We start from the raw sequence: 23355 nt of genomic DNA, 5'->3' as shown, positions 1-23355 counted from the left end.
AGTCGAACTAATGTCAGTCACTCATCAGGATCAGTTCACAAGAGCAGAAGGTCTCAAGTTGTGCTACTGCGTGTGCTTTTACACAGGCACCCGTCCACTCCCAAAAGTAACACAAGGTCCTCAAGTTAGGCCAGCACTCCCCACTCCATGCATTCTGAGCTTTATCTTCTGTGCTTTGGCTTATGTATTTGCAACATTGGGAAACTGTGTAGCTTAGTCTTTAAAATACTGCAACTGTTCCTTTGGTTATATTAGGATGACCTATTATGCTTTCTGAAATAGTGAAGTTGGGACAGATGTTTTAATCTGCTTCTAGTTGCCATCCTAATCATAATGTCATAATGGCTTTAGCTTGTTAAAATGCTGTCACAGAATCTCACCTGAGTATTTGTTTGACTACAATAAGTGACAGAGGCTCCTGCCCAAAGCATCTCTGTGACCCCAGATCTCTGAAATAGTACTTTCTGTGAGAGATTTTCTTGTGCGTTTTGTTTTAGGACCTAGTGGTCTACAACGCGTGGTAAAGCCTACACCAATTGCTGATCACGATTCAGAGAGCGATGATGAAGAAGATAGTTTAGAACTCCAAGAAGTCTGGGTTCCTAAGAATGGTGGCCGGCGTTACTCAGAACGGGAAGAAAAGACTGGAGACTCAGGACAGTCCAGAGAAACGGCAGGTGAGAGGATGCCCAACTCTGGCTTGCAGTGGGAGGCTGCAGAAGCGCTCCACTCGGTCTCCATGATGTGTGTGCACTACAGCTTACAGTGCAACTTACACACCTGATGTGCTAGGAAGCAAGGAAGGCAAGGGCTCAGCAGGAGAGTGAGCCCTACTGCCTCGGGGAGGAGGGCGGAGAGGCAGAGCTTGAGGAGTCTCAGTGGGCCTCAGGTAGCTGTGGCCACTCAGCAGCCGATCGATCCTCTGTCCACTTGTAGTCTGGATCCGGTGGCTGCTGCAGTGCTTGAGGGAATCCTGGCATACAGGAAAGCAGGGTTTCCCTTTGGTGTGTGGGGGTTTGAGTGGTGCTAAGGTTTTGAACCTAGGCCTTTACATCCAAGGCAGGCACTCTGTCATTGAGCTATATCTCCAGCTCCCTAAAATATGTTGGTTTTTTTATGTGTTTCTTAATAATTCCTGGCTTCCTTTTCATCCCAGGCAACAGTGTCTTCTATTTGCCTTACTGAGAAACCATAGTTGTTCTCTCTCTCAGGTTCACAGTCCTTCCTTGCCCAGCTTTTCCTCAGCTCTCAGAACCCTGTGCTCATGACTTTTAGCAACGGATATTTCTTTCAAACTCTTTTTACTTTCATTAAACTGTGCTCTTTTCCTCCTTAATGTGTTTGAATGCTCAGTACACAGTTAACACTGTGCCTGAAATCATATATAATCTTTATTTTGGAAAGCTCAGGTTTTGGGGACTTACAGTAATTTACTAACCACTGGCTGATTATTCAATTTTTAGTTCATTCTTTTTAAAATTCAAATAATATACTATGGTGAAAAGAAGCTTCAAGGAGACTAAATGTAGCAGGAGTGGGACCAGCTGACTAAGAATTTTTCCTAGAAAATTCAATTTCTAAATCAGGCAACTAAAGTCTGTGCTGGCCAGAAGCCAGCTTTCTTTGTTTATTCTGTCTGTATTCATTGAGCCTTGCTGTGCTGTAGTGACCTTGTCGGTGCTGTGAAGGGTCAGGTTCCATCTGTCCCTAAGAGCCTTTAGTCCAGTTGAAGTTGGGTAGAAAACTTAAAGATCACAGTGTTTCAGGACTTACTGTAGTGACCTTAGGGTGGGCACAGCAAGGGACTGCACAGCACCCCAGGCCCTTCGGTGCTGCGGTGGGCCTGTATTGAGGGAGATGTTGGGACCAGGAGAAGGGTGCAGGTAGAGGGGGCCGGAAGGGAAGTTACTTTCAAATGAGATCACGGAGGCTTTAGTGGGCAAGCTGGAGGGAAGCACTAGAGAGATGGGTGCAGAGCTTTGTAGCAGTGAAGGGGACAGTCGGGTGACTATAGTCTCCTGTTCTAGATTTACTCTCGCCTTTTGTCCAGAACTTGTACTGACTTCTTTTCTTCGGGTCACTCTCCTTTCTCTGTAAGCAGTGAGTGGGAAAGGCAAGACTCCACTTCGAAAGAGGCACGGCAGCTCCCACCAGACGGGCCAGGCCAAGCCGTTTCCCCCGGAGGAGAGCAGCTGTGAGAAAGGCTGTCAGGTCACCAGTGAGCAGATCAAAGCCGATATGAAAGCAGCTAGGGATGTCTCTGAAAAGAAAAAAACCAAGGATGTTCATCCCAGCTGCAGCAGCAGCAGCAGCAGCAGCAGCAGCACAGCTGCCAGCACAGTGGGAAACGCCAGCTCACCCAGCACTGCTTCCCAGAGCCCGGACTTTGTAAGGACGGTGACCAGCAGTGGCTCTTCCGAGCCCAGCCCTCCAGAAGTGGATGTATCCAGGCAGTGTGTCTGCTCCCCTGGTGGGTCAGAGGACTCTGAGACCATGGAGGAGGGAGATGCAGAGAGCTCTGTCTGCCCCAGATGCTGCTGTCTCAGGCCCCAGGAATCTCAAAGGAGAAATGGCAGGTGTTCTGATGAGGAGCGTCCTTCCACCAGCCGAGCCTGTGTTGTGAATGGCGCGGATGGTACGAGATCCGCCTTTTCCTTTAGGACTCTGCCACAAGGGGGGTCTTCAGGCCCAGCACATGATGAGAGGACTAATGGGAGTGGCTGTGGGGCTACAGGTGAGGACAGGAGGGGGAGCTCCCAGCCTGAGAGTTGTGACGTGCAGTCTAATGAAGACTACCCTCGGAGGCCCCTAACCAGGGCCAGGAGCAGACTGTCCCATGTACCGCTGATATCTGAGTCAGGTATGACAATGCTCCCAGGATTAGCCACTGCAGGGCAGGGCTGGAGAATGGCCCGAGCTTGTTTCATGAGTTTCCTTATAAAAAGCTAATTGATGGTAAATGATACTCTATTTGGGAGTCCTGTGAATCATAGAAACTTTTAAATAATTTTTAAAAAGTGTTTTGGTGGAAACAGATGTAAAACACTTTGAATCCAGAAAATTGAGAATCATTTCACCTTTAAGAAAAGTTAAACCCTGTGTATTTGCTCTGAATGCAATTCTGATTCTGATGCCTGAGCCCACATAGGCATAGGAGTGTTGGTCCACCCCACGCTTAGGCTGCCTCGGGAAGACCTAGTGCCTAAGGAAGGTAGGAGCACGAGGTAGCTGGGCTGATGAAGTTTCCTGTGCGTCTCTGGGCCTGCCTCTGGATTTTAGTGATTGGTTTTGGTTTTTGTTCTTTCCTGAACTATGTTTTGCTTCCAGCTAGGTTTAGCAGGACATAAACAGGTAAGTAAGTAGTTTTCCTCAGATTATTTGGGTGAAGGTACACACATGCACATACACACACACACTTTATTTATATTTCTGTTCAAAGATGATCCCTCTTGCTTTTATAAAATTACTAATATACACCAGCAGATAGGAATGGATTTTAATTTTCTCTAAGCATCTCAGTTTTAAAATCTTAAAACCAGTCCTACAACAGAAGCATGGCCTGCTTTTTCATGTGCTAAACACACTGAATTTATGAGATATTAAGCTCACAAAAGCAAGCTTTCAAAGTATAAGACTAAACCAATGTGCAGATAGTCCTAGTGATATAAATTCATTTAAAACAAGTTATATATTAAAGATACAGTGTGCTCTTTAAACTCTGATCTGTTATATGATAAAAATACTTTTCCCAGCTTGAATTTTAGATGTTTTATGATAGTCTTAAAAAACATAGAAAAGAATGTATAACATGACCATTTTGAAGTTTGCAGCTAGCTCAGTAGCATCGATAGTCACACTTGCACCTGACACCAACATTCAACTTCTTTATCATCCTGAATCTGAACTTCAACCCTGTACCCACTATGAGCCTTTAGTTGGCTGGTTTTGGACTCTGTGAAGTCGGATGTACAAGCTGTCCTTACTCTGTGAAAGGCCTGCCCTCATAGGATTTAGAGAGATGGTCTCGGCTTCTCATTTATTAAATGCCTCTGTTTATGTCCTCTTTGGTTATGCCAGAGTTTGTAATAACTTGAAGTTGGCTGATGAAAACATCTTTCCATACTGAGTTCCTACTTGAGAACTATTATGTGTGTTCGGTTGTTTAGTGTCTGTCTCTGAAGTTTTTTAGTTGATTTTAAAACTTTTTTTTTTTTTTAACCATGAGCCATTTATATTAATTGCTATTCTTTGAGGTTCTTTCGGGGGGGGGTGTCTTATTCCTTTTTCTGTTTTATTTTCATCTGTCACATGGTCTGACTTTTTCATATGTTAAATAATTCCCTGGATAAAAACAAGAAAAATTTCATTTTAACATTTTCTACTGTTTTCCTCATTTTTATTTTTCTGTTTGAGATAACTTTTTTTAGTGCATAAATTAGTTCTGGATATTTTTAAAACATCATGCAAATGTTCAATTTACTTTTAAGAATTTTTTCTGGAAAGATAAGAAATCAAAACTTTCTAAAAGTATTTTATTTATAAAACACATATCGCAGAACACCTAATGTGGTTGTGAAAGAGTAGCATTTATTAAAATGATTCTCATAGTTGCTGAGCTCTGTCCTTGAGGCTCTGAAGCTGGTCTGATCTGCTTCTCCCCAGAGCGCCTTTAACACCCACACTTGTAATGCTGTGTTTTGTTGTCTATCTGCGCAGTAGAGCGGGGCTGCACACAGCAGGGACATTGTTTGCCTTTCTCTTCCCAATCTCTTGCACTGTCTTATGCACAGTGTGAGGCCGAGTGAATGATGTAAACTTAGTAAGTGTAGTCGCCATGAGGTACGTGGATGCTAGAGAGTACAGAATCATTAGAAGTAGTCCCTGACAGGAAGGAAGACATGAAGAAGAATAGGCATAGGAAGTTTCCTTTTCCTTGGACGTGTGGAAACGTTTGTGCAAAATCATCTACAAATAAACTGTTGCTTCATTTTATAGCTTTTATCAAAACATAACCAATTCCATCCGAGTAGAGAGCAGGGCGCATAACCAGAACACTGTTAGGGCAGCGAGCGGGGAGCAGATCAGGAAGGTGGGAAGCTTGAGGTTGGATCGTAGGAGAAGGCTGAACACCATTGGCTGCTGGATGATTGAAGCAGGCCTCTTTGGTTTGTTTGCACTTTGATGATGGCTTGAGAAGTTCTAAGAGGTCTGTGAATCCTGGTGGTGGTATGTGCTGCCTTTAACTGGCTTTTGGTCAGGGAGATAAGTTTTGCCAGAAGTTTCTTCAAGATATGGTTGGATGAATAAAACTGTCTCTCATTTTGCCTTCAACAAAACATCTACTTTCAGATGTTTGGAATAATAGAATTCTGCAGGTTCCAACCAAGAAAACTGATAGGTTAAAAATAACACTGACTAGTTCTAAGATGTTGTCAAATCCTGAGCCTTTGATACGCATTGGCAGGATCTGTGTATATAGGAGTGATGGTTAATGAATTAGCATCAGGGCTATCTATATTCACTGTTTGCTCGTTGCTAGCATACTATTATATGTCAAAAATGAGGAGATTTTCAACATAGATTTAATAGAGTCTGTGGGTTTATGTTTAGACCTTGCTTTTAAATAAAATTCTATTCATTCTTAATTAAACATTTTAGTAGAATAAAATTGAGGTTAAACCTCTCTAGAAAATATTGAAGGCCTGATAACCCAGTGACTAGAACCAGTTTGAGTGGATTGACTCTTAGTATGTACTTAACATCGTGGCAAACTAGTTTACCTTCCGTACTTAAAAATAAGTTATGTTACAGTACTGTTGTAAGAGTTCAGTGAGTTACTAAAGGAAAGCACTTAGAGCGGCGCAGGGCACGGGAGGGGGGGGGGAGGGTGTTGGGGGGAAGTGCCAGGGTTCTCAGCCAGTCTCCATTCTACTAAATAGTGGCTGACATTAAAAGAACAGTTGTTTCCTCTATGTTAACTTTTACTTAATATGGAGATAGGCATATGGGAAAATACAGAACAGTACATACTAGTTAGAGGTCCAAACCAATTTGTAAGAACCAAATGATGATTGACTATGACCAAGATGGGACATCTTTCAAACCCTGAAGGCACAAAAGATGTTCTGAGCAAAAACAGGTAGAGTGATGAATGGCTTCAGACATAGGTAATGGAGACAGTTGAGGTCGGAGGAGTGGAACAGTACAGTTCCTGTGAGGTTCAGTGAGGCGTTGCCTCCAGTGTCAGGATTGACACATATTCACTAAGCAGCAGCCATTGCGAAGGTTTTGTAGTAGCGAGTAATGAGTTTAATTCCCCAGAGGTGTCTATAATGGGATGAGTCACAGGCTAAAGCCAAGACCATGGGTAAGATTTGGGAGTGGCATGCAGAATGGGGTGCTCACGGTAGGGGGGGGTGATCGTGGCCTGGGACAGTCTTTTTCAGAAACGTCACCTAACTTTGTCAACAACCAAATTGAGATTCGGGAGTTAGGATAAAGCTTTGCTCTATGAGAGGAAGCAAAGAAGGATACATTTTTTTTTTCTTCATAGAAGTTGCCAAAACAAAGCCATGCCATGCCATGAAACGAAAGCGAACTGCAGATAAGTCTACCAGCACCAGTGACCCTGTGATTGAGGACGACCACGTACAGGTAAAGCAAGCTCAGTTGTCAACATCCAGCCCAGCTCATGCAAAGAAACGGAAGTTTTAGCTTTCTGTACTGTCCATGTTCTAAAGAGAAAATTTGGTTAACAGCCTCCAGGTTGTCACAATGAAAACTCTTTACTCCTAAACTTTTATCATTATAGGTTCTTGTATTAAAATCCAAAAATCTTGTTGGAGTCACAATGACCAATTGTGGAATCACAGATCTAGTACTGAAAGACTGTCCCAAGATGATGTTCATCCATGGTATGTATCTGGGGTTGTATTTATATAAAAGCATCATGAAACCGTTAGAGAGTTAACGCCAGACCAGTTGAAGCAGGCTGCAACGCCAGCTACCCAGGAGTCCGCAGCTGGAGGCTTACAAATTTAAGGTCAGCTTGTGCCTCACAGCAAGATTTAATCACAAAATTTAAAAGTTTAAGAATGAAACTGTGCATATGTGTTTGTGTAGCAACTGGAGATGTAGCTCAGTGTAGAATGTTTGCTGCTTCTCATGTGTGACATCCTAGGGTCAGACCTCAGTAGTGCCAAGCAAGCAAAAGTGAATTCTCCTGTACAGCAGTGACATTTTTACTTTTCACAGGAATCTTTTGTGCTGTCTTTAAGTTTGTCTTTGTTGTATGGTTCTTGCAGAATTGTCCCGTAGTGAGAGTCCACATGCTGGAGTTTGTTCCTTTTGTGTGCAGCCTCCCCTTGCAAGTTAACTGCCCATGGCGTGGCAGAGCGGCTTGGTGGCAGAAGAGGCTGCTGTCAGCTGCACCCCAGCTTACCTCTGGGCATGAGCTGTGTAAAGGGGTGGGGAGAGAGTAGCTGGGTCCCCGGTGCTTTGCTGCTCTGTGCTCAGTTACGTGCTCGAAAAATCCTTAGTTCCTGGCCCGTCGTTGCTGCTCCCAGCCCATTCTCCAGGCTGATGCCCACAGTTCTGTTTCTATCATAGCCTCTCATTTAGTACACTCCTGCATGTCTTCCCTGGCCTTCTCTACAGGTCTGTCTCAAATATAGGCTGCTCTGGTTGAGATTTTAAAGTTTGAGGTGTTTATTATATCCATTTATAATGAGTTTTTAAATTTAAAATTAAATTTTTTATAACCCTATTTAAAAAAAAAAAACTCTAGGCTGGGGTTATGGCATACACCTTTGATCCAAAATAACCTGGAGGCAAAAGTAGTCAGTACTCTATGAGTGTGAAGCCTGCCTGGTCTACACAGCGAGTTCCAGGCCAGCCAAGGCTACGCAGGGAGATCATGTGTGTAGAAAAAGAAAAAAAAAAAAAAAAGATCAAGATCTGCCATATTCCCTTCCTTAAACGAATTTCATGTTGTGTGTTCATTTTCTGAAGTAGGTAGAGTATACACAATTTTGGCTACATCATATGGCATTTGGCATTTGTTTTTGTTAAAGGCAGTGGGTGTGTGTGTGTGTGTGTACACAACATGACACAGGGTGTGACTACTGGAAAACACCTTATACAACCAGGCATGACTCACACCTGTAATGTTAGCACTTAAGAGGCTGAATCAGGAGGATTGTTGTGAACCCAGTGTCAGCCTGGGCCACAGAGCAAAACCTTTTTTTCAGGGAAACATTTCACAGACACAACTTTCTGCTATGTTAGTATTGCAAAAATATTGTTAAAGCAAATTATTTCCATTTTCCATTTCCTGTGGTACTGGTGATAAGCAAAGAAATTCCATGAATTCCATTAAAAGGCACCTTCCAAACCTACCATAAAACTGGGAGAATAGAGAAAGAACAGATCAGACCTCTCCTGAATCCTGTAGGATGTCAAAACTGTTCAAGCTGCAAAATTTTGAATTTTTTTTGTTTGTTTTATTTCAACCACAAGTTTTTCCCCATAGAATATCAATCAAGTCACTACCTCCTTTTTGAGTTTCTGAAACAAAGCGCTGAAGGGTGCACAGCAGGCTTGTACCCCTGACGGTTGCTCAGGACTCCGCTGTCTGTGTCTGGGAGCCTCCCGATGCTCTGTTAGCTATCCCTTCCTGTCAGCAGTGAAGCACTTCTTAGAGAGTGTCACTGGCTTTACTGCTGGGCCTTGCCCCACGATTCTTCTCTATCTTCCTAACCTACTGATGTGTCCTCAGGCCCGCTTTCTGCCCTTGAAACCAAGTTGTTCAGTTCAGCTTGTCCCGAGACACAGGGCCTTAGATATGTAGTTCCATATCTAGACAACAGCTAAGTCAATGGCAGATGAGGTGCCAAAATGAGATTAGATTATTCCTTAACTGTGTCTGATTTTACAGCACAGAGCCATCCGATCTGGGTCCTCTCTCTTTTGTCTTTATTTCTATTGAATTCCCTCTTTCTCTGCATGTCAGAGCCTGAAGACAGGCTGCTGGTACTGTTTAGACATGGAAGTTAGTTCCAGGGTACAGTGCTTTGGAAGGTGATGATGCTTACGTTGAGGCTCTTGTAGAAGATGCCTTTGTGAAAAGTTTAAAAGGTTGAACAATTCAGCCTTGTGGCTTTATAATCACATCCATTTAATTCTCTCTGAAGTTGAACTAGGCAATTGAAACCAAGGAAGAAGCAGGCTGGGGTGCAGTTGGTAATTTAGTGAAGTGTAGTGAGTAGCAGACACTTTGCTCTGACTTGTGTCTGCTGGATTAAACTGGAAGAAGAATCATGTTTTAGATGACCATTCAGTAGATCTTGCCATAGTACTGAAATGGATAGCCAACGATTTTAGAAACCAGATTTCTGTGCTTTTTCTCAAGATGCTGCTTCTATGTTGTTGCAGGAATTAAAATTAACTGTTCAATTCCTATCATTAAATACAAGGTAATATTTGTGAATTCTTCCAGGAGTGACCTTTAGCTGTATAGTCATGTCACATTCCATAAACTTGATTATTAAAGAAATGGTTCCTGGGCAGTTCCTACCTATTTGGGCAGGCCAACTTCCAGGACTTAACTTCTTTAGTAGGCAACAGCAGAGGCAAGGAGGGCCTTGATGTCCCTCTACCATGAGAACTGCCGACTTCTTCTGACCCGAGTTATGTTGTCAGATCTTAACTGCTATGTATGCCCAAGGTAGTAGCTGTGTCTACAAGCACAGTGCCTGTGCTACTATTTTTCCAGAGATGCTTCCAGAATATGCTTTCACTCTTCTATAAATTATTTATAGAGCTTATTGTTTTATTCTGTAGCTACCAGGTGCAGGGTACTGAAGCATTTAAAGGTAGAAAATGCACCGATTGTAAACCGATTTGACTATGCACAGTGCAAGAAACTAAATATGGATCAGGTACTAGACCAAATACTGAGGATGCCTCCGGAGAGGAACCGGATCATCTACCTGCGCCCAATGCAGCAGGTAACAAGCTCTGCTTTTTAGGATAAGGTCACATCGTGCTAATGTTTGTTTATTTGGTCCGTTTTGTTCAACTCTCAGTAATGATTCTTTAAAATCTCTGGAGTTTTTATAGCTGAGCCATATTGTCCTGTCAGTATTGCTTTTTAAAGCTTTTCTACTAGATCTTTAAGTATTGTTAGCATTTACATAGTACTCATTTAGCAAGTGGGAAGTTGACTGTTGACTAAGTATGTGCTCAGATCACAGAATTCCTGGTTCAGATTCTGCTTTGACATAGAGCAAGTTCTTTAACTTTTGTCTTTCAATTTCTTATATGTAAAATTAGAATTATACTTACAGTTTTGTGCTATTTTAATATATATACTAGAACAGTTGCTGGTATTTCATAAGCAGTAGTATAACTAATAAGTATATATGTAGGATAATGCTTGTTACTAAAAGGAAATATTAAACATCTCCTGGATTCTGCAATTAAGACCCTTAAAATCAGTTCATCAAATTCATAAGTGCTCAAAACTGGTTCCCTGCTTACAAGTAGACTTCCTCTAGGAAGTTTACCTTTCTCTAAAGGAGTTAAGCTCATGCCCTACTAAAAGCAAGAAGATAGTGCAGAGCTAGAGGGGAAAGGCATCCATGAGAGAGTCCTGGCAACGCAGAATTGACAAGGAGGCAAGCCTAGCCGTTGTTCTGCTAGGGCTGACTTTCCACACTCAGTTCTGTAGTGCAGCCTGTGATGACACCAGTTAAGGCCATCTCAGAAGATGTGTAGTGGCTGGAGATGAGTTCCTGATTCAGCCCTCTCTAACTTACCAGCTCCTTTAAAAGCAGTTAGGGAGAGGAGGGAATGGCTGAGTCAGCCATGTAGGGAATTTGCTGTCTTCATCCAAACACGGCAGGCTGTACTCTGAGACAGAGCTTGTTATTCCAGTTTCACATCTGCCAGGGGGGTTCAAAATGGAAGCTTTTCAGGGTCTTGGAGACAGGTGTCCTAGCCTTAATCGTAGCCCAAAGACCTTTTTCTGGTGTCGTCTCCAGGTAGATACACTAACTCTGGAGCAGAAGCTTTTCAGCGGCCCCTACCCCTATCACATCTGCATCATCCATGAGTTCAGCAATCCTCCCAACGTGCGGAACAAGGTGCGCATCCGCAATTGGATGGACACGATAGCCAACATCAATCAGTAAGTGGCTCAGTGGGCCCCAGAGGCCTTTTTCATTGTCTCTCCAGTTGACACTTCCTGGGGTCAGACCTTGGTTCTTTATGATAAATGATTGCATTGTAAAAAACTGATGAAGAAAATGTTGTACTTTTAAAAGCATGCCTGTATTTGTGAAACATTTTATTCAAACTCAGAGGAGAAATTATAGACACAACACGCGTGTTTCACGTTCTCTCTTGGGCTGTGGAGGATGGGAAAGAAATCAAGTTAACGGCGGCTGTGAGACTGATGCTTCACTTTCAGAACAGTGGTTTGTTCTTTTGTCAGACAAACATTGTACTAATTACCCTCAGCATAGGATCCATTCGACCAGACTTCCTGTTGTCTTTCCTTAAGATGATATGAAGATAATAAAGACTGTATCTTAGACCCGATCAGACTCTTTCTCCAGTGGGGTACGGGGGCTGTCAGAGACCTGTCCTGCCCAGACAGGTGCTTTTACCCAGCATTCTTTGTCATAGTCTGTTTACTTGTTTGTTTGTTTGTTTGTTTTTTCTGTTGCCTCCAGAGAGCTCATTAAATATGAATTCTTCCTGGAAGCCACTCGGACTGAAGAGGATTTAAAGAAGTACCCTAAGTATCCCTGGGGGAGAGAAATCTACACTTTAGAGGGTAAGATTTACCTAGACTGTAGGGCTAAATTGTAAGCTGTGTACTAGATGGGAGGGTATGCTAGGGTATAGAGGGTCTTAGGAGTCATCGGGTAAATGAGAGGTTTGTATCCATATTGGTGTGTCTGTGTATCTTTGCCATCCCTAGATTAATCAGAATCTGTTAACACACAAAAGGTGAATGAAAATGAAGAGTTACGGTTAGAAATGACTTTGAAGGCAGCTGACTCAGGCTCTGTATCTAGCTGTACCTGCTTAAGGCCAGTTTGCTGAAGTCAGCACCCCCATACTAACGGGACTCTCCCACCTGTGCTTATTTCAGGTGTTGTGGATGGAGCGCCATATTCCATGATTTCCGACTTCCCTTGGCTGAGGTCACTGCGGGCCGCAGAGCCCAACAGCTTTGCCAGATATGACTTTGAAGATGATGAAGAGAGTAATTATGACCTGATTTGACTTGTGTTCTCTAGATTGAATCAACAGTACTATGTTAAATAGTTAATATTTTGTTTATAAATTAAGAATGATGCAGAGTTTCGGTTTAGTTTCCCTTAATATTTTAACATGTCCTGAAAATGTCCTGACTACAACACTGTGGTTCTAATACATGTACATGAGATACATAGTGGGTCTAATATATCTACATATGAGAATTCCTTCATATTTTCCTATTTTTTTCATATATATATATATATATATATATATATATATATATATATATAGTGGAGATTTAACTTTGGACTCTGAAAAGCACATGAGCTAATTATTATAAAATTTATAACTTTGCTTGTTGGCATTTCTACAGATTCTCATGTATGTAGCCCAAGCCTTGCCTCGAACACCTAGTCCCAGTTGCTAGAATTGCATTTGACAGGCCTGAAAATCACTGATCTTTACTGAAGAATTTACAAACATGGTATTTCAGAGTTGCTCAATTGTACTAATTATTTGCCTGTTTACCTGGAGCCTGAAGATCTCTGCTATCCTTGGTATCAGATCTGATATAAAACTGTAATCATGAAGACAAATTTCACGAACTAGTCTTGCATCAGCAACAGGACACACTAGTATATACTAGTGTTTCATGGGCCAGGTGATTCTAACCACCATAATTCTCTCTCCTCTCTTCCCATTTCCCAGGCACCATCTATGCTCCTCGAAGGAAAGGACAGTTGTCTGCAGACATTTGTATGGAGACAATAGGAGAGGAGATCTCAGAGATGCGCCAGATGAAGAGGGGCGTATTTCAGCGAGTAGTGGCGATTTTTATTCACTACTGTGATGTCAATGGAGAGCCAGTTGAAGACGACTACATTTAAATAGACCTTTCCTGGCTCTTCTGGCCCAGAGCGGCCAAGAGTCTACACAGGAACCTTGGGCTTCGAATTGGGAGGCCCTGGCTCAGTTTGTTATATAGGAAATATATAAGGAACATGGAAATTGTATACAAAGATTTATATATAGAAGAAATATACAAAGATACTTCCAAAAGTAACATCTTTATATCCTATGTTTATACATCTTAATTTAAAGACATCATTTGAAGGCAGGCAAATCATTTAGCAGTGGTTGTGTTCTTTTCCTGACTTAGTTCTCAGTGTCAGGCGACTGAGCCCTTTGCCTCTGCTCCTCACCACGTTCGTCCTTCAGTCTGTGCCTTTTTCTTCTCCAGCAGAGCTGTTTGAGTCACCCTGCTAAAGAGTGTTGTATCTTGTGTGTGTTTTGTTACCACGATGCCAACTCAACCCTTAGTCAGAGAAGATTATGTTTCTGTACTAAGATGTAGTTCTTCTTTTCTTGTGTTTATATTTGGCATATTCATTTACATGAAAAGATTGATGAACTTAAATAAATCTGAAGGGCAAATAGAGAGTTTCCAGAGCATTTCTAGTTATTTATTTACACATTCAATTGTGTATATGCTTTATCTTGAACATAAAAATAAACATTTAGTAAAAACTTTATTCTTGCCATGGACTTGAAACTTGCTATTTACAGTAGCAAATACTCCACAGAAAAGCAGTGTATAGCTGAGTCTAACTCAGTGCCAGTGGCCACCCTCTGATCCATGTTAACCGTGTGGTCATTAGATGCAGAGCACACACAACTGTGACAGAATGCTGGGAATAACTCAGGCTATTTCAGGAGCTGCCTGCCTTCCTCTCTAGGCCAGACACTGCCCTGCAGCAGTGATGGTGTAGTTGACTCTCTGTGCCTCACCGTGGCTTTGCCATTTGACCGATCAGTGACCTTAACAGGCTTCCGAGTCCAAAGGCTAACGACAAAAAGAATTATGGTCTGTAGGAAAATGTCGGGTCTCTCGGGATTTGTACAGCCCCTTCCCTTTCTAGAGATTGAGGCTGAGATAGAAGAAACTCACATGGGAAGAGCTTAGTGTTGGCTGGGTAGGATGGGAATCTGGGTTTCCAATCCCAACTGTACTGACTTGCTCATGACAGAAAAACAAAGAGTGTTGGTGACTTCCTAACACTGGACTCTCGAGTGGCAGGTACCTGGGTCCAAAGTCTACCTCAAGGCTTTTAAGATTCTTAAACTACAAGATTTTTAAAAAATCTTAAATGTCAGGTCGTTCATCTTTTCCTGGCACTGTTCTTCAGCTTACTGTTTGAACTCGTTCGCTGTTGAAATTACAACGGCTCAGTGCGAGGCAAAAGGTAAATGCAGAATAATAACCTGCAGTCCCCAGCAAGACTCGAGCAGTACCCCTAGCCAGGAACTCACCTAAGCAGTGCTCACATCGGCCACAGCCAACCACTGCTCTTTACTTGGTTTGCCCATCCTATCAAACTCATTAAATACAACAGGGGCCCCAAGATCACCTGTAAAGACTCCAAAGGTAGAGACACCTGAGAACAAGACTGGAGGCTCCCCTTCTCTCATACTAAGTAGTAAATGTACAGGAACAAACAAAATCTACAAAAGGTAGATTGCTTTATAGCAAGGCCGGCAAACTGGGCTAGATAGTATTTTGTGTTCAGTGGGCCACAGACATTCTGTACTGTGTGAAAGCCGTCAAGAACATACAAACATGGCTATTTTACGACAAAACTTTATTTATAGACAGAAACTTGAATTTCACATAATACATCACAAAATATGACTCCTGAACTTCTACCCAGACATAGTGAAAAGTAAAACTTCTGAAAGCTTAGAGACCACATTTTGGCTAGTCTGTCTACCCCTGATGGAGAGCTGAGTTCTCCATTTGGTTATGTCACCAGCTTTGTGGTACAATGGCCTACTTTTAAAGGGCCATTCACAGATGACCTCTGACCAAGTGTCAGTATCAGAAAAAAAAACACAGATCTCATGCTGCCTGGTATGTGGGTCTAATACTTTAAAGGACAGCTAATGTGATGCTTGAAGTACATGGAGTCCGAAGTCCTGGGTTCAGATTCTAACTTCCTCAGACAACAGCTGTGACCAGGAGACAGTTACAAGCCCTATGCCGCAGCCTCATTTTTCCTCATGTGTAAAGTGATTGATAGTTACCCACCCCCATCAGACAATGCTGAAGGTCCAATGAAATCATCCAGTATAATCCCAGGTTTGTTATAAAAGCTGTTCAGTTTTCTGGTCGTGTGTGTGTGTGTGTGTGTGTGTGTGTGTGTTGCCAGTTTATATTCGTGTTTTTTTTTTATCCTCCCCTAATAGTCCCATGATGTCTCTTAAACCATATCCTAGGACAGTAATTATGCGAACTAGGCAGGCCACAGAGGCATTTAGAGCCTTTTGAGGGTTGATTACTGAATACCTCCTAAGCTTGTCACAACACTAACACATGTACATCCAGTTTAGCAGTTTAGATGACGTCAAAAGCAGACACTTAGGGATTACCGGAAGCAGAGTCTGACTCCAAAGACACGTCAGTCCCTCCAAGAGGAAGGAAGCTGAAAGAGACCCATTGTGGGGCTGTCTTTTTCCAGCAGGACAACTGCTTTCTGCACTACCGCTTCATTCTGAAACCAGTCCCCCTGATCCCTGTGGAAGACATTGGATGCAGTGGAAAGTGGAATTACTCTGCAAGGCTTACAGTGTGAAGCACACAAGTGCTGATGGGAACTGATGTCTGGGGTTTCCTATTGAAGGGCAAGTAGCAGATTACATACAGGATCACCTTATTCAGATAGAACGGCAAACAAAACCACAAAGTACTGAACTGCATATGCCAAGTGATAACAACACCCCCCACACACCCACACACACACCTTGGGAGTGAAGTGGGAGTGAGCTAGGGTCAAGAGTATTTACTGTATCTGTGTTATGGGGACTTTTTACAGTGGAAGTGGATTGCCTAAATTTATCATTTTATATAGACCATAATTTATGTAGGTGGAAAACAAGCACTGCACTTATGATAGGAGGACCCAATGTGTTTTCCATCGGGCTTCTGCCATATGTCTTTGGGCAAGTAAGTCACTTGCTGTGAAAAAGTCTTGCCTGTAAAATTGAATCAATAATTCTCCCCTCACCCTCAAGCTGTTGTGAGGCTCTGAGACAGAGCAGATTGTAAAGTGCTTATAGGGGTGAATGGATACTCACTGGGAAAATTGGGCTTGGACCCAAATAGAGTTTCATTTCAACCAAAAATTAAGGAGAATTCAAATTGCCTTCCACAGGGCAACACTGACATTGGCAGTATTCGGGGCTCACCCATTTGCCTCTCAGTCTGCTGCTGGCTATTCGGTAACCTCAGGCTCTGAGTCCTGGAGATTCAGAAAGATCATTGCACAGGGCCTTCCTACAGCTCTGTCATGGGCAAGAATACCCCCAACATTGAATTATGGAAACAATACGCAGGAGAAAAGAGGGCAAGTGAATGGCAGAACTCGGACCAGAACAGGCACAGGTTTGGGTCCCAAGGTTATCAATATGGGAGAGAAAGTACTTAGGCCATGTGAGCAATGAGCTTGTCCCCTGCTGTCTCCTGGCACAGCCTAATACTTCAATGTAGTGAGCGTGCATCCTACCATTGACCACCACTGAGAATGCTTTAGACGGTGGCACTTTAGAATCGGGAGGCCTGGGCCTACATTCCACATCCATACTCGTCAGGTCAGGCACATCATTATCTCGGCTGAGGTTTGCTCATTTTCAAGGAGGGAGTCATTTTGGTACTTGTAGGAAAGGTTTTTATGAGGAAATCCATGGAAAGTGCTAACCAAATGCTTGACAGAAAGAAGCATGTTAGATGCCAGCTTCTCTTACTGTTCTCTTATTACTTACTATTAAGTTCAAAGGAGCTAAAATAAAAAGGAGGGAAGGGACTTAACCTGAGTTAAATATAATACTAATAAAAATATTAAGCAGATGGGTTTTCCTTCTGTCTTTGTTTCCAAAACTATGGAATGTTACTTGTATTAAGTGAATTTCTATAGTTTGCAATTCACTCTCTAAATCTCTCTCTCAATACTTTCACCTTGTACAGAGGAGCTAGGTGGACTGCTGAAAGGTTTGTCCTCCTGGAATGTGCAGAGGCAGGGCACACTCTCCAAGTATTGACATCTGGTTAGAATTTAGGAATTTGGTTTTATTTTTTATTAGTTTATCTCTATGGCTACCTTCTACTTACAGTACATAAAACTGACTTTCTATTTTTTTGGGATCTGATAAAATTGTCTCCTTCTAAACCTAAATGTCGGTGAGTGAAATGCGGATGGTATAGAATTAGCAGTACAAAGCAAAGCATGTATTTAGCAAAACTTGTAACAGTGGCCTTTGGGAATCTATGTTGGAAGGAGGGTTTGCACAGATCCACCTGGCTCAGAGACCATCTTCCTTTTGGCCCGCTCAGGGCCAGCACAACAGTGTGCCTAACCCAGATCTTCAAGTCTGTCCCTGCACTGTTTACATTCAAATCAAATACTTAGTCTTAGTTTCCTAGATTGTTTGGAAATAGGACAACTTTTGGCCAAAAGAGCCAAGCGCCCTGGCCTTGGTGTTCCTCCTAGGTCCAGTATTTTGGAGCCGAGTTTGACCACAGCAAATTGAAGTAATAGAGAATAATAGGAAAAAAAAAAAAGAGAAAAGCACCGTCCATCTCTCACTAAGAGAGCCACAATACCACAGAAATAGTACAGCACCAAGAAGACATTTTGTTCTCACTTGAAGACAATATTGAAGGTAATTTTGTTGTCTTCACTCTCTGGCCCCTCAGTCAGTCTCCTCCCTCCCCCACCCTCCCCCATTTCCCAGATAGTTATTTGCTTCCAGACAGAGCAAGTTGGCAGCAGGAGGAAATAAAAATATTTGTGGGAGGAGAAGGTGAAATCTCATTTTTTGTTTGTTTGTTTGTTTGTTTTTTGGTTTTACCAATACATCATTGGTTTTATTTCTTTTACTTTCTAGTTGCTAATGGAGAAGGTTGGTGACATAGACCAGTCTGTGTTTCTTCAGTGACAGTGGTCTAATTGAGATGGCCAGATGAGAAGATAGGAAACCTGGAGTTGGAAGATATTGCACGAGCTGCATTAAGCTGAGCTAGCCTATGAAGAACTGCAGCATCTTATATACTGTCTGCAGAAGGAGAATGACCAAGGTCAGTAGCAAGCTAAATCAGAAAACTCTAAAAGGGAACACGGAATACCTGAGACACCGCTGCCTTAGGACTGATAACCACAGCCCTTCAGAGGGGAAGCTGGGTTCCCAGGAACTGAAACCTTAACTCCCTCAAAGCCTGGGCCTTAGACCAGACCTTACCAAGTCTTCTCCAGGACAATGGCAAAGAACTAACAATCCGTTTCCCTTTTGTGAGGGCCTCTGAACCTTGAATCAGTCTGTCTCCCATCAGGTTGGGGTGGGACCTTCAGAACCTGGCATTCTTACAGGCTGCAAAGTCAAGTGGAGAGAAAGCACAGTGAACCCATTTATCCTAGGTGTGGACACAGACTTCATTAAGCATCCAAGTGATTGCCAATTTTCATCCGGCCTGAGGAGCTGGATAACAACACTGTCTTCCCCAGTAAAATCTCTTCTTAACTCCACGGGCTTCCTGAAAGGGGATGTTCATGAGAAGAAGGCAAATTTAGGTCTCCTTGAACCCTGGGCAGCTATGTGTCTTCTAAGTCTTCCACACGCACGCTGCATCATCTGGATTCCTGGAAGCCATGCATGGACTCACTGCTAGGTTAGCAGCTCTGCAGATGGAATGAATCCAGTCTTGTCTTGTGACTTTGAAATTGGGTTATTCCCATGCCTTGCCATTCCTGGTCCCTTCAATGTTTCATGAAAAGACAGAAAAGGATCTAAGTGATTTACTAGTTTTCAGTATAGGAGGACTCAGTTCTAAGAGGTTTACTACGAGGGTCCCAATAAGGGTGGTGACTATCTTGAATTTGCCAAGGGCTGTGGAGTGTCTTGGGATATGAGACTTCCAGTGTTAAACCTAGACAGGCGGTCACTTCATCCCTTTGTGGGGGATGGGCTACCTTTTCTCACTGTATCTGAAGACAGGGAAAAGAAGGACAGATGATGAATTCTTCCTATAGATTAAACAAGGACAAGGAAGCAATTGAGACCTGACATCACCGGAAGTAGAAAGGCAAGTAGAACTTGGTGTAGCATTTCACTGTGACCCTAGCACTTGAGAGATGGAGGTAGGAGAATCAAGAGTTCAGTTCAGCCTCAGCTACACAGTGAGTTTGAGGACAGCCAGGGCTATCAGAAACCTTGTCTCAAAAAGGTAAAAGAAAGGGAGGAAGGGATAAGGATGGATGTTGGGGAGAGAAAAGAAAGAGAAAGAATGAGGGGTTAAAACAGGGCAAGGAAAACTTGGTTGCTACTCCTGACATATCCTGTAAGGGTGCCAGGTCATGTTTACCTTCCCAGATGTTTACCTTCCCAGTTCCCTCTGTCTCACCAGCAGTAAATCAAACTGGTCTTTGTCAGAAGAAAGAAAGAAAGAAAGAAAGAAAGAAAGAAAGAAAGAAAGAAAGAAAGAAAGAAAGAAAGGGAGAGAAAGAAGGAAAGAGGGAGGGAGGGAGGGAGGGAGGAGCTGTCTTCAAGGGAGCTCTATCCTCAAGGGAGAACTATTACCTCAAGTGGTATGCTATAATTGACAAAGAGATGGGGGGGTGATGGTGGAGGGAGAGGGAGAAGGACAGGAAGAGGAACAGGGAGAGAGAGAGAGAGAGAGAGAGAGAGAGAGAGAGAGAGAGAGAGAGAGAGAGAGAGAGAGAGAGAGAGAGAGAGAGAGAGATGTTAATGGTGTAAACCAAAAATCCTGATGCCTTCCATGTAAGTACTTCAGAGCTTCCAGACAGACATTTGGAGTCCACCAAAGTACGTCAAGAGGATGTCCAGTGAGAAGAGGAAGAGGAAGGAGTTCAACGAAGAGAGACCGACTGCACTGCCCCTACAGAAGCCAGACAGCAGGACTTGTGTGCCGATGAATGGCAGGACTTCCACACAATTAGAGCATCCCCAGCACATTAGGAGGTAGTGCGCTCCTGTCCCTGGAGAGGTGTGAGCAGAGACTGACCACGTGTCAGTATGCAATGGGAGAAGCCACTTAGGCTCTGGGTAAGACGCTGGGTTCGATGACATCTGAAATCCCCACACAGTTCTGACATCCTTGATGTGCTGGGTTCAGGTCCCACTCAACGCTGTCTTCTGTACCTTCACTGGACCCTGCTTCCCTGTGCTTCATGCTTCACTGGTGATGCCCAGGGTCAGGAGTGATTCCAGAGTAGCCTGTTCATGCAGACACAGATGGGGATGGATGGCTAAATGGAAAGCCATGTCTTCAATCAAAAGCATGATTCCAGGGACTCTGGGTCATTGTGTATGGGCAATTTCTCCAGTTCCTGGTGATGCCTACTGTGCAAAACTGTATACCTAAAGAGGAAAAAAAAAGAAGAAGAAGAAGGCATGAGAATTCACCAGGCATCCTTCAAAGGCATTTCTACTCTCTGCCCCCTATCTTGCATGTGTTTGAGGAGGTACAGAGGTGAGAATGGAGTAGAATGGAACTTTACAGCGAGGGAAAGACCAAAGAGCTCACCTAGATTGTGTAGGTAGGAAAATGGAGTCCTAGGGAAAACAGGCCTAGGATGTGAGAGAGTAGATGACAGAGCTAAGACAAGGACCCGGATTTTGTTTTCCAAGGTGTTTCCTGGGCCACTGGTCAGAGTAGACCTGTGATCAACTGCAAACTGGCCCTGGGTAAATCCTTCTGGGAGTTTTCTGATGCCTGTGTTAAAATGTTTATCTACTGTGGTTTCCAAAATTCAGACTACACCCTGAAACCTGGATTGAAGGGGAAAATGTATACACCTGGCATAGTGATTGACAGTCCTCCAAGCAACTGCCATCTTAGGGCCTTTATCTGTGCCCCCTTTGGAAAAAACAATCATCCCATCTGGGATTACTGACAATTTATACCCTCCCCTTCCTGAGTATCCAGCTGCCTCTGTACCAACTGATAACTGTGCATGGCTAAGGGGGAGCATGTGGAGAGGGAGTGGGGGGTGGGTGGGGGAGAAGTGGCCACACTCTTGCAAGTACACTCCTCCTATTTATGCTCTGTAAGAAAGCCCAATATAATCAATCATTGGTTCCCCAGAATTAACTTTGGTGGAATTGTGCCTCAGTATGTTATTGGGACATTACGAGAAGGGGTAGACACTGCTATGTCTCCCACTAGGAAGGAATTTTAGCAACTACAGGAATAAATACATTTCAGGTAGAGGAGCGAGCACACATAGGGTGTTCGCAGTCCTACAGCCTACTATGAGCAGTTGAGCATCCCTCCCAGTCTCCAGGGACAGTGGACTCAGAGCTGTGCTACAATGCCTTGCGTCTTCAGTGCATGCTGCTCTGCAGGTTTGTGCAGATGTTGCTAAGCTACATCTTGGCTGCAGTTTGGAAGAACAGCAGGGATTAGAGCAGGGCATGGGACAAAGGAGGAGTGGAGGGACATGACATCTTCAAGATAACCAGGACCAACACTGGGGTGAGGCAACCTTACAGATCCCTGTGAGGTCCTCTGGCTTTTTACTGCCTGGGGAGGCGTTTGAGCAAAGCACTGGTCCAAATGATCTTGGAATAGGCTTGTTCTGGCCCGAAGTTCTCTTGAGAGTATACTCATACTTTGCTTAATGACAGATATACATCCTGGCAAGTGTATTATTAGGCAATGTAATCATTGTGAAAACACCTTAGAAGGCATCTACATGAGACTAGATGCTGTACCTTACTACACTCCGAGTTCTATGGTACAGCCATTGACTGGGCTAAAATCCTGTGCAGAATGCACTGAACACTAATACACAGGAAGTAGAAGGTCAGCAGGAAATGAGAATTTTCCAGTTTCAGTACTCCGTGGGAGTGCTATGCCATACACATGACTCATCAGCCACTGAAATGCCAATTCTATGGCTCGTGACAGTTGATAGAAGGATGCTGGACAGCAAGATGACTTAATGTTTGGCAGCAGCAACTCGGGGGAGAGAAGGAAGATGGTGCTGTGACCCAGGCAATGAGAAGCAATCAGATTCCGGATATAGAGACATTAGCCTCAGCAGTATGTAACTTTCCATCTTGCTGGATTTACCCTTGAAGCATCTCTCACACTGTGTTTGTGTATCTCATCATCTAGAAATGCTGTGCTGTGCAACACACTAAGACTTCCAGTGGATCCTGACAGACTCAGCATCCAATCAGGCTCTGCCAGTCACTGATTATGTGACATTTGGTGAATTGTTTCCCCTCACTACTCATCTTCTTTCTCCTGTGCAGTGGAGGGTAGGATATAGTCCTCACAGTATCACTGCCTAGAGAAGGAAGTACAAAGTGCAGGACTGGCACATTCCAGAGGCTCAGTATGCAAAGTTAACACAGTTTCAAATACATCTCCTCCATAGCTCATAAAGTGAAGAGTGTGTCATGTTGGTGGCCGTACATACACAGCTTCAAATGGTTCAAGCATTTCCCTCCTTTATTTCCTTTGCTGGGTACACCTAGAAGACCTCAAGGCCTAGAAAATTCCTTGTTTTGCTTTTTCTTCCACCATTATGAAAATTGCACACCTGATTTGCAAGCACACACTGTAATCAATCTGTGATGAATTGATTGCTCTTCGGTCCCATAGGCCCTTTTAAAAACACTGAAGTTTAGCAGGCAGTGCCAGGCAGGCAAAAAAGCCAGAACTGCACAATGAAGAAACACCAGTCCCAGAGATGCTGAAGTCAGATCATGAGATGCATCGTGAGTAAGTGGCAGGACCTGGGCTAGACCCTCATCAGAACCACACCTATTGGCCTGGCTCATGAGCAGCATTACTGAATGGACTGACATGGATTAGTGGCTCAGAACCAAGTAGCTCTGCAAACGAGGCTACGCTCTACACCTGAGTTATAACCATTCCCTCTAGATTCCTGTACAGAAAAAACAGCAAAAAAGTAATAAGAAGGAGGAGGAGGAGGAGGAGGAGGAGGAGGAGGAGGAGGAGAAGGAGAAGGAGAAGGAGAAGGAGAAGGAGAAGGAGGAGAAGGAGAA

The 23355-nt window shown here is 43.4% G+C and overlaps 2 protein-coding genes across 10 annotated transcripts in view; one reads left to right on the top strand and one right to left on the bottom strand.

Annotated features, from left to right (window-relative positions):
* The window catches only part of Fbxo38 (F-box protein 38), a 45617-nt gene extending 31816 nt beyond the window's left edge, over positions 1 to 13801 (top strand). For 2 of the 7 annotated variants that reach the window (XM_029546915.1, XM_029546916.1), the window contains exons 14-22: positions 498 to 677; positions 2099 to 2860; positions 6554 to 6654; positions 6812 to 6914; positions 9841 to 10007; positions 11043 to 11188; positions 11736 to 11839; positions 12161 to 12274; positions 12979 to 13542. In XM_029546915.1, the coding sequence (XP_029402775.1) occupies positions 498 to 677; positions 2099 to 2860; positions 6554 to 6654; positions 6812 to 6914; positions 9841 to 10007; positions 11043 to 11188; positions 11736 to 11839; positions 12161 to 12274; positions 12979 to 13157 (1856 nt within the window). In that variant the 3' untranslated portion in view covers positions 13158 to 13542. Of the gene's footprint in view, positions 1 to 497; positions 678 to 2098; positions 2861 to 6553; positions 6655 to 6811; positions 6915 to 9840; positions 10008 to 11042; positions 11189 to 11735; positions 11840 to 12160; positions 12275 to 12978 lie in introns of all 7 variants that reach the window. The other 5 variants (XM_029546919.1, XM_029546920.1, XM_029546917.1 and 2 more) reach the window with 5 other exon arrangements.
* A 6656-nt stretch (positions 13802 to 20457) lies between these two features.
* Htr4 (5-hydroxytryptamine receptor 4) overlaps positions 20458 to 23355 on the bottom strand; it is a 181122-nt gene continuing 178224 nt past the window's right edge. For 2 of the 3 annotated variants that reach the window (XM_029546963.1, XM_029546964.1), the window contains exon 7: positions 20545 to 20694. Coding sequence is in view for 1 of the 3 variants with exons in the window: in XM_021214464.2 (XP_021070123.1) it covers positions 20607 to 20694 (88 nt within the window). In the remaining 2 variants the exon portion in view is untranslated. Of the gene's footprint in view, positions 20695 to 23355 lie in introns of all 3 variants that reach the window. The other variant, XM_021214464.2, reaches the window with a different exon arrangement.

This window comes from Mus pahari, chromosome 15 (genome assembly GCF_900095145.1).
Source record: "Mus pahari chromosome 15, PAHARI_EIJ_v1.1, whole genome shotgun sequence".
NCBI lineage: Eukaryota > Metazoa > Chordata > Mammalia > Rodentia > Muridae > Mus > Mus pahari.
The sequence above is the reverse complement of the archived record's forward strand: the minus strand, read 5'-3'. Positions and strand labels throughout refer to the sequence as shown.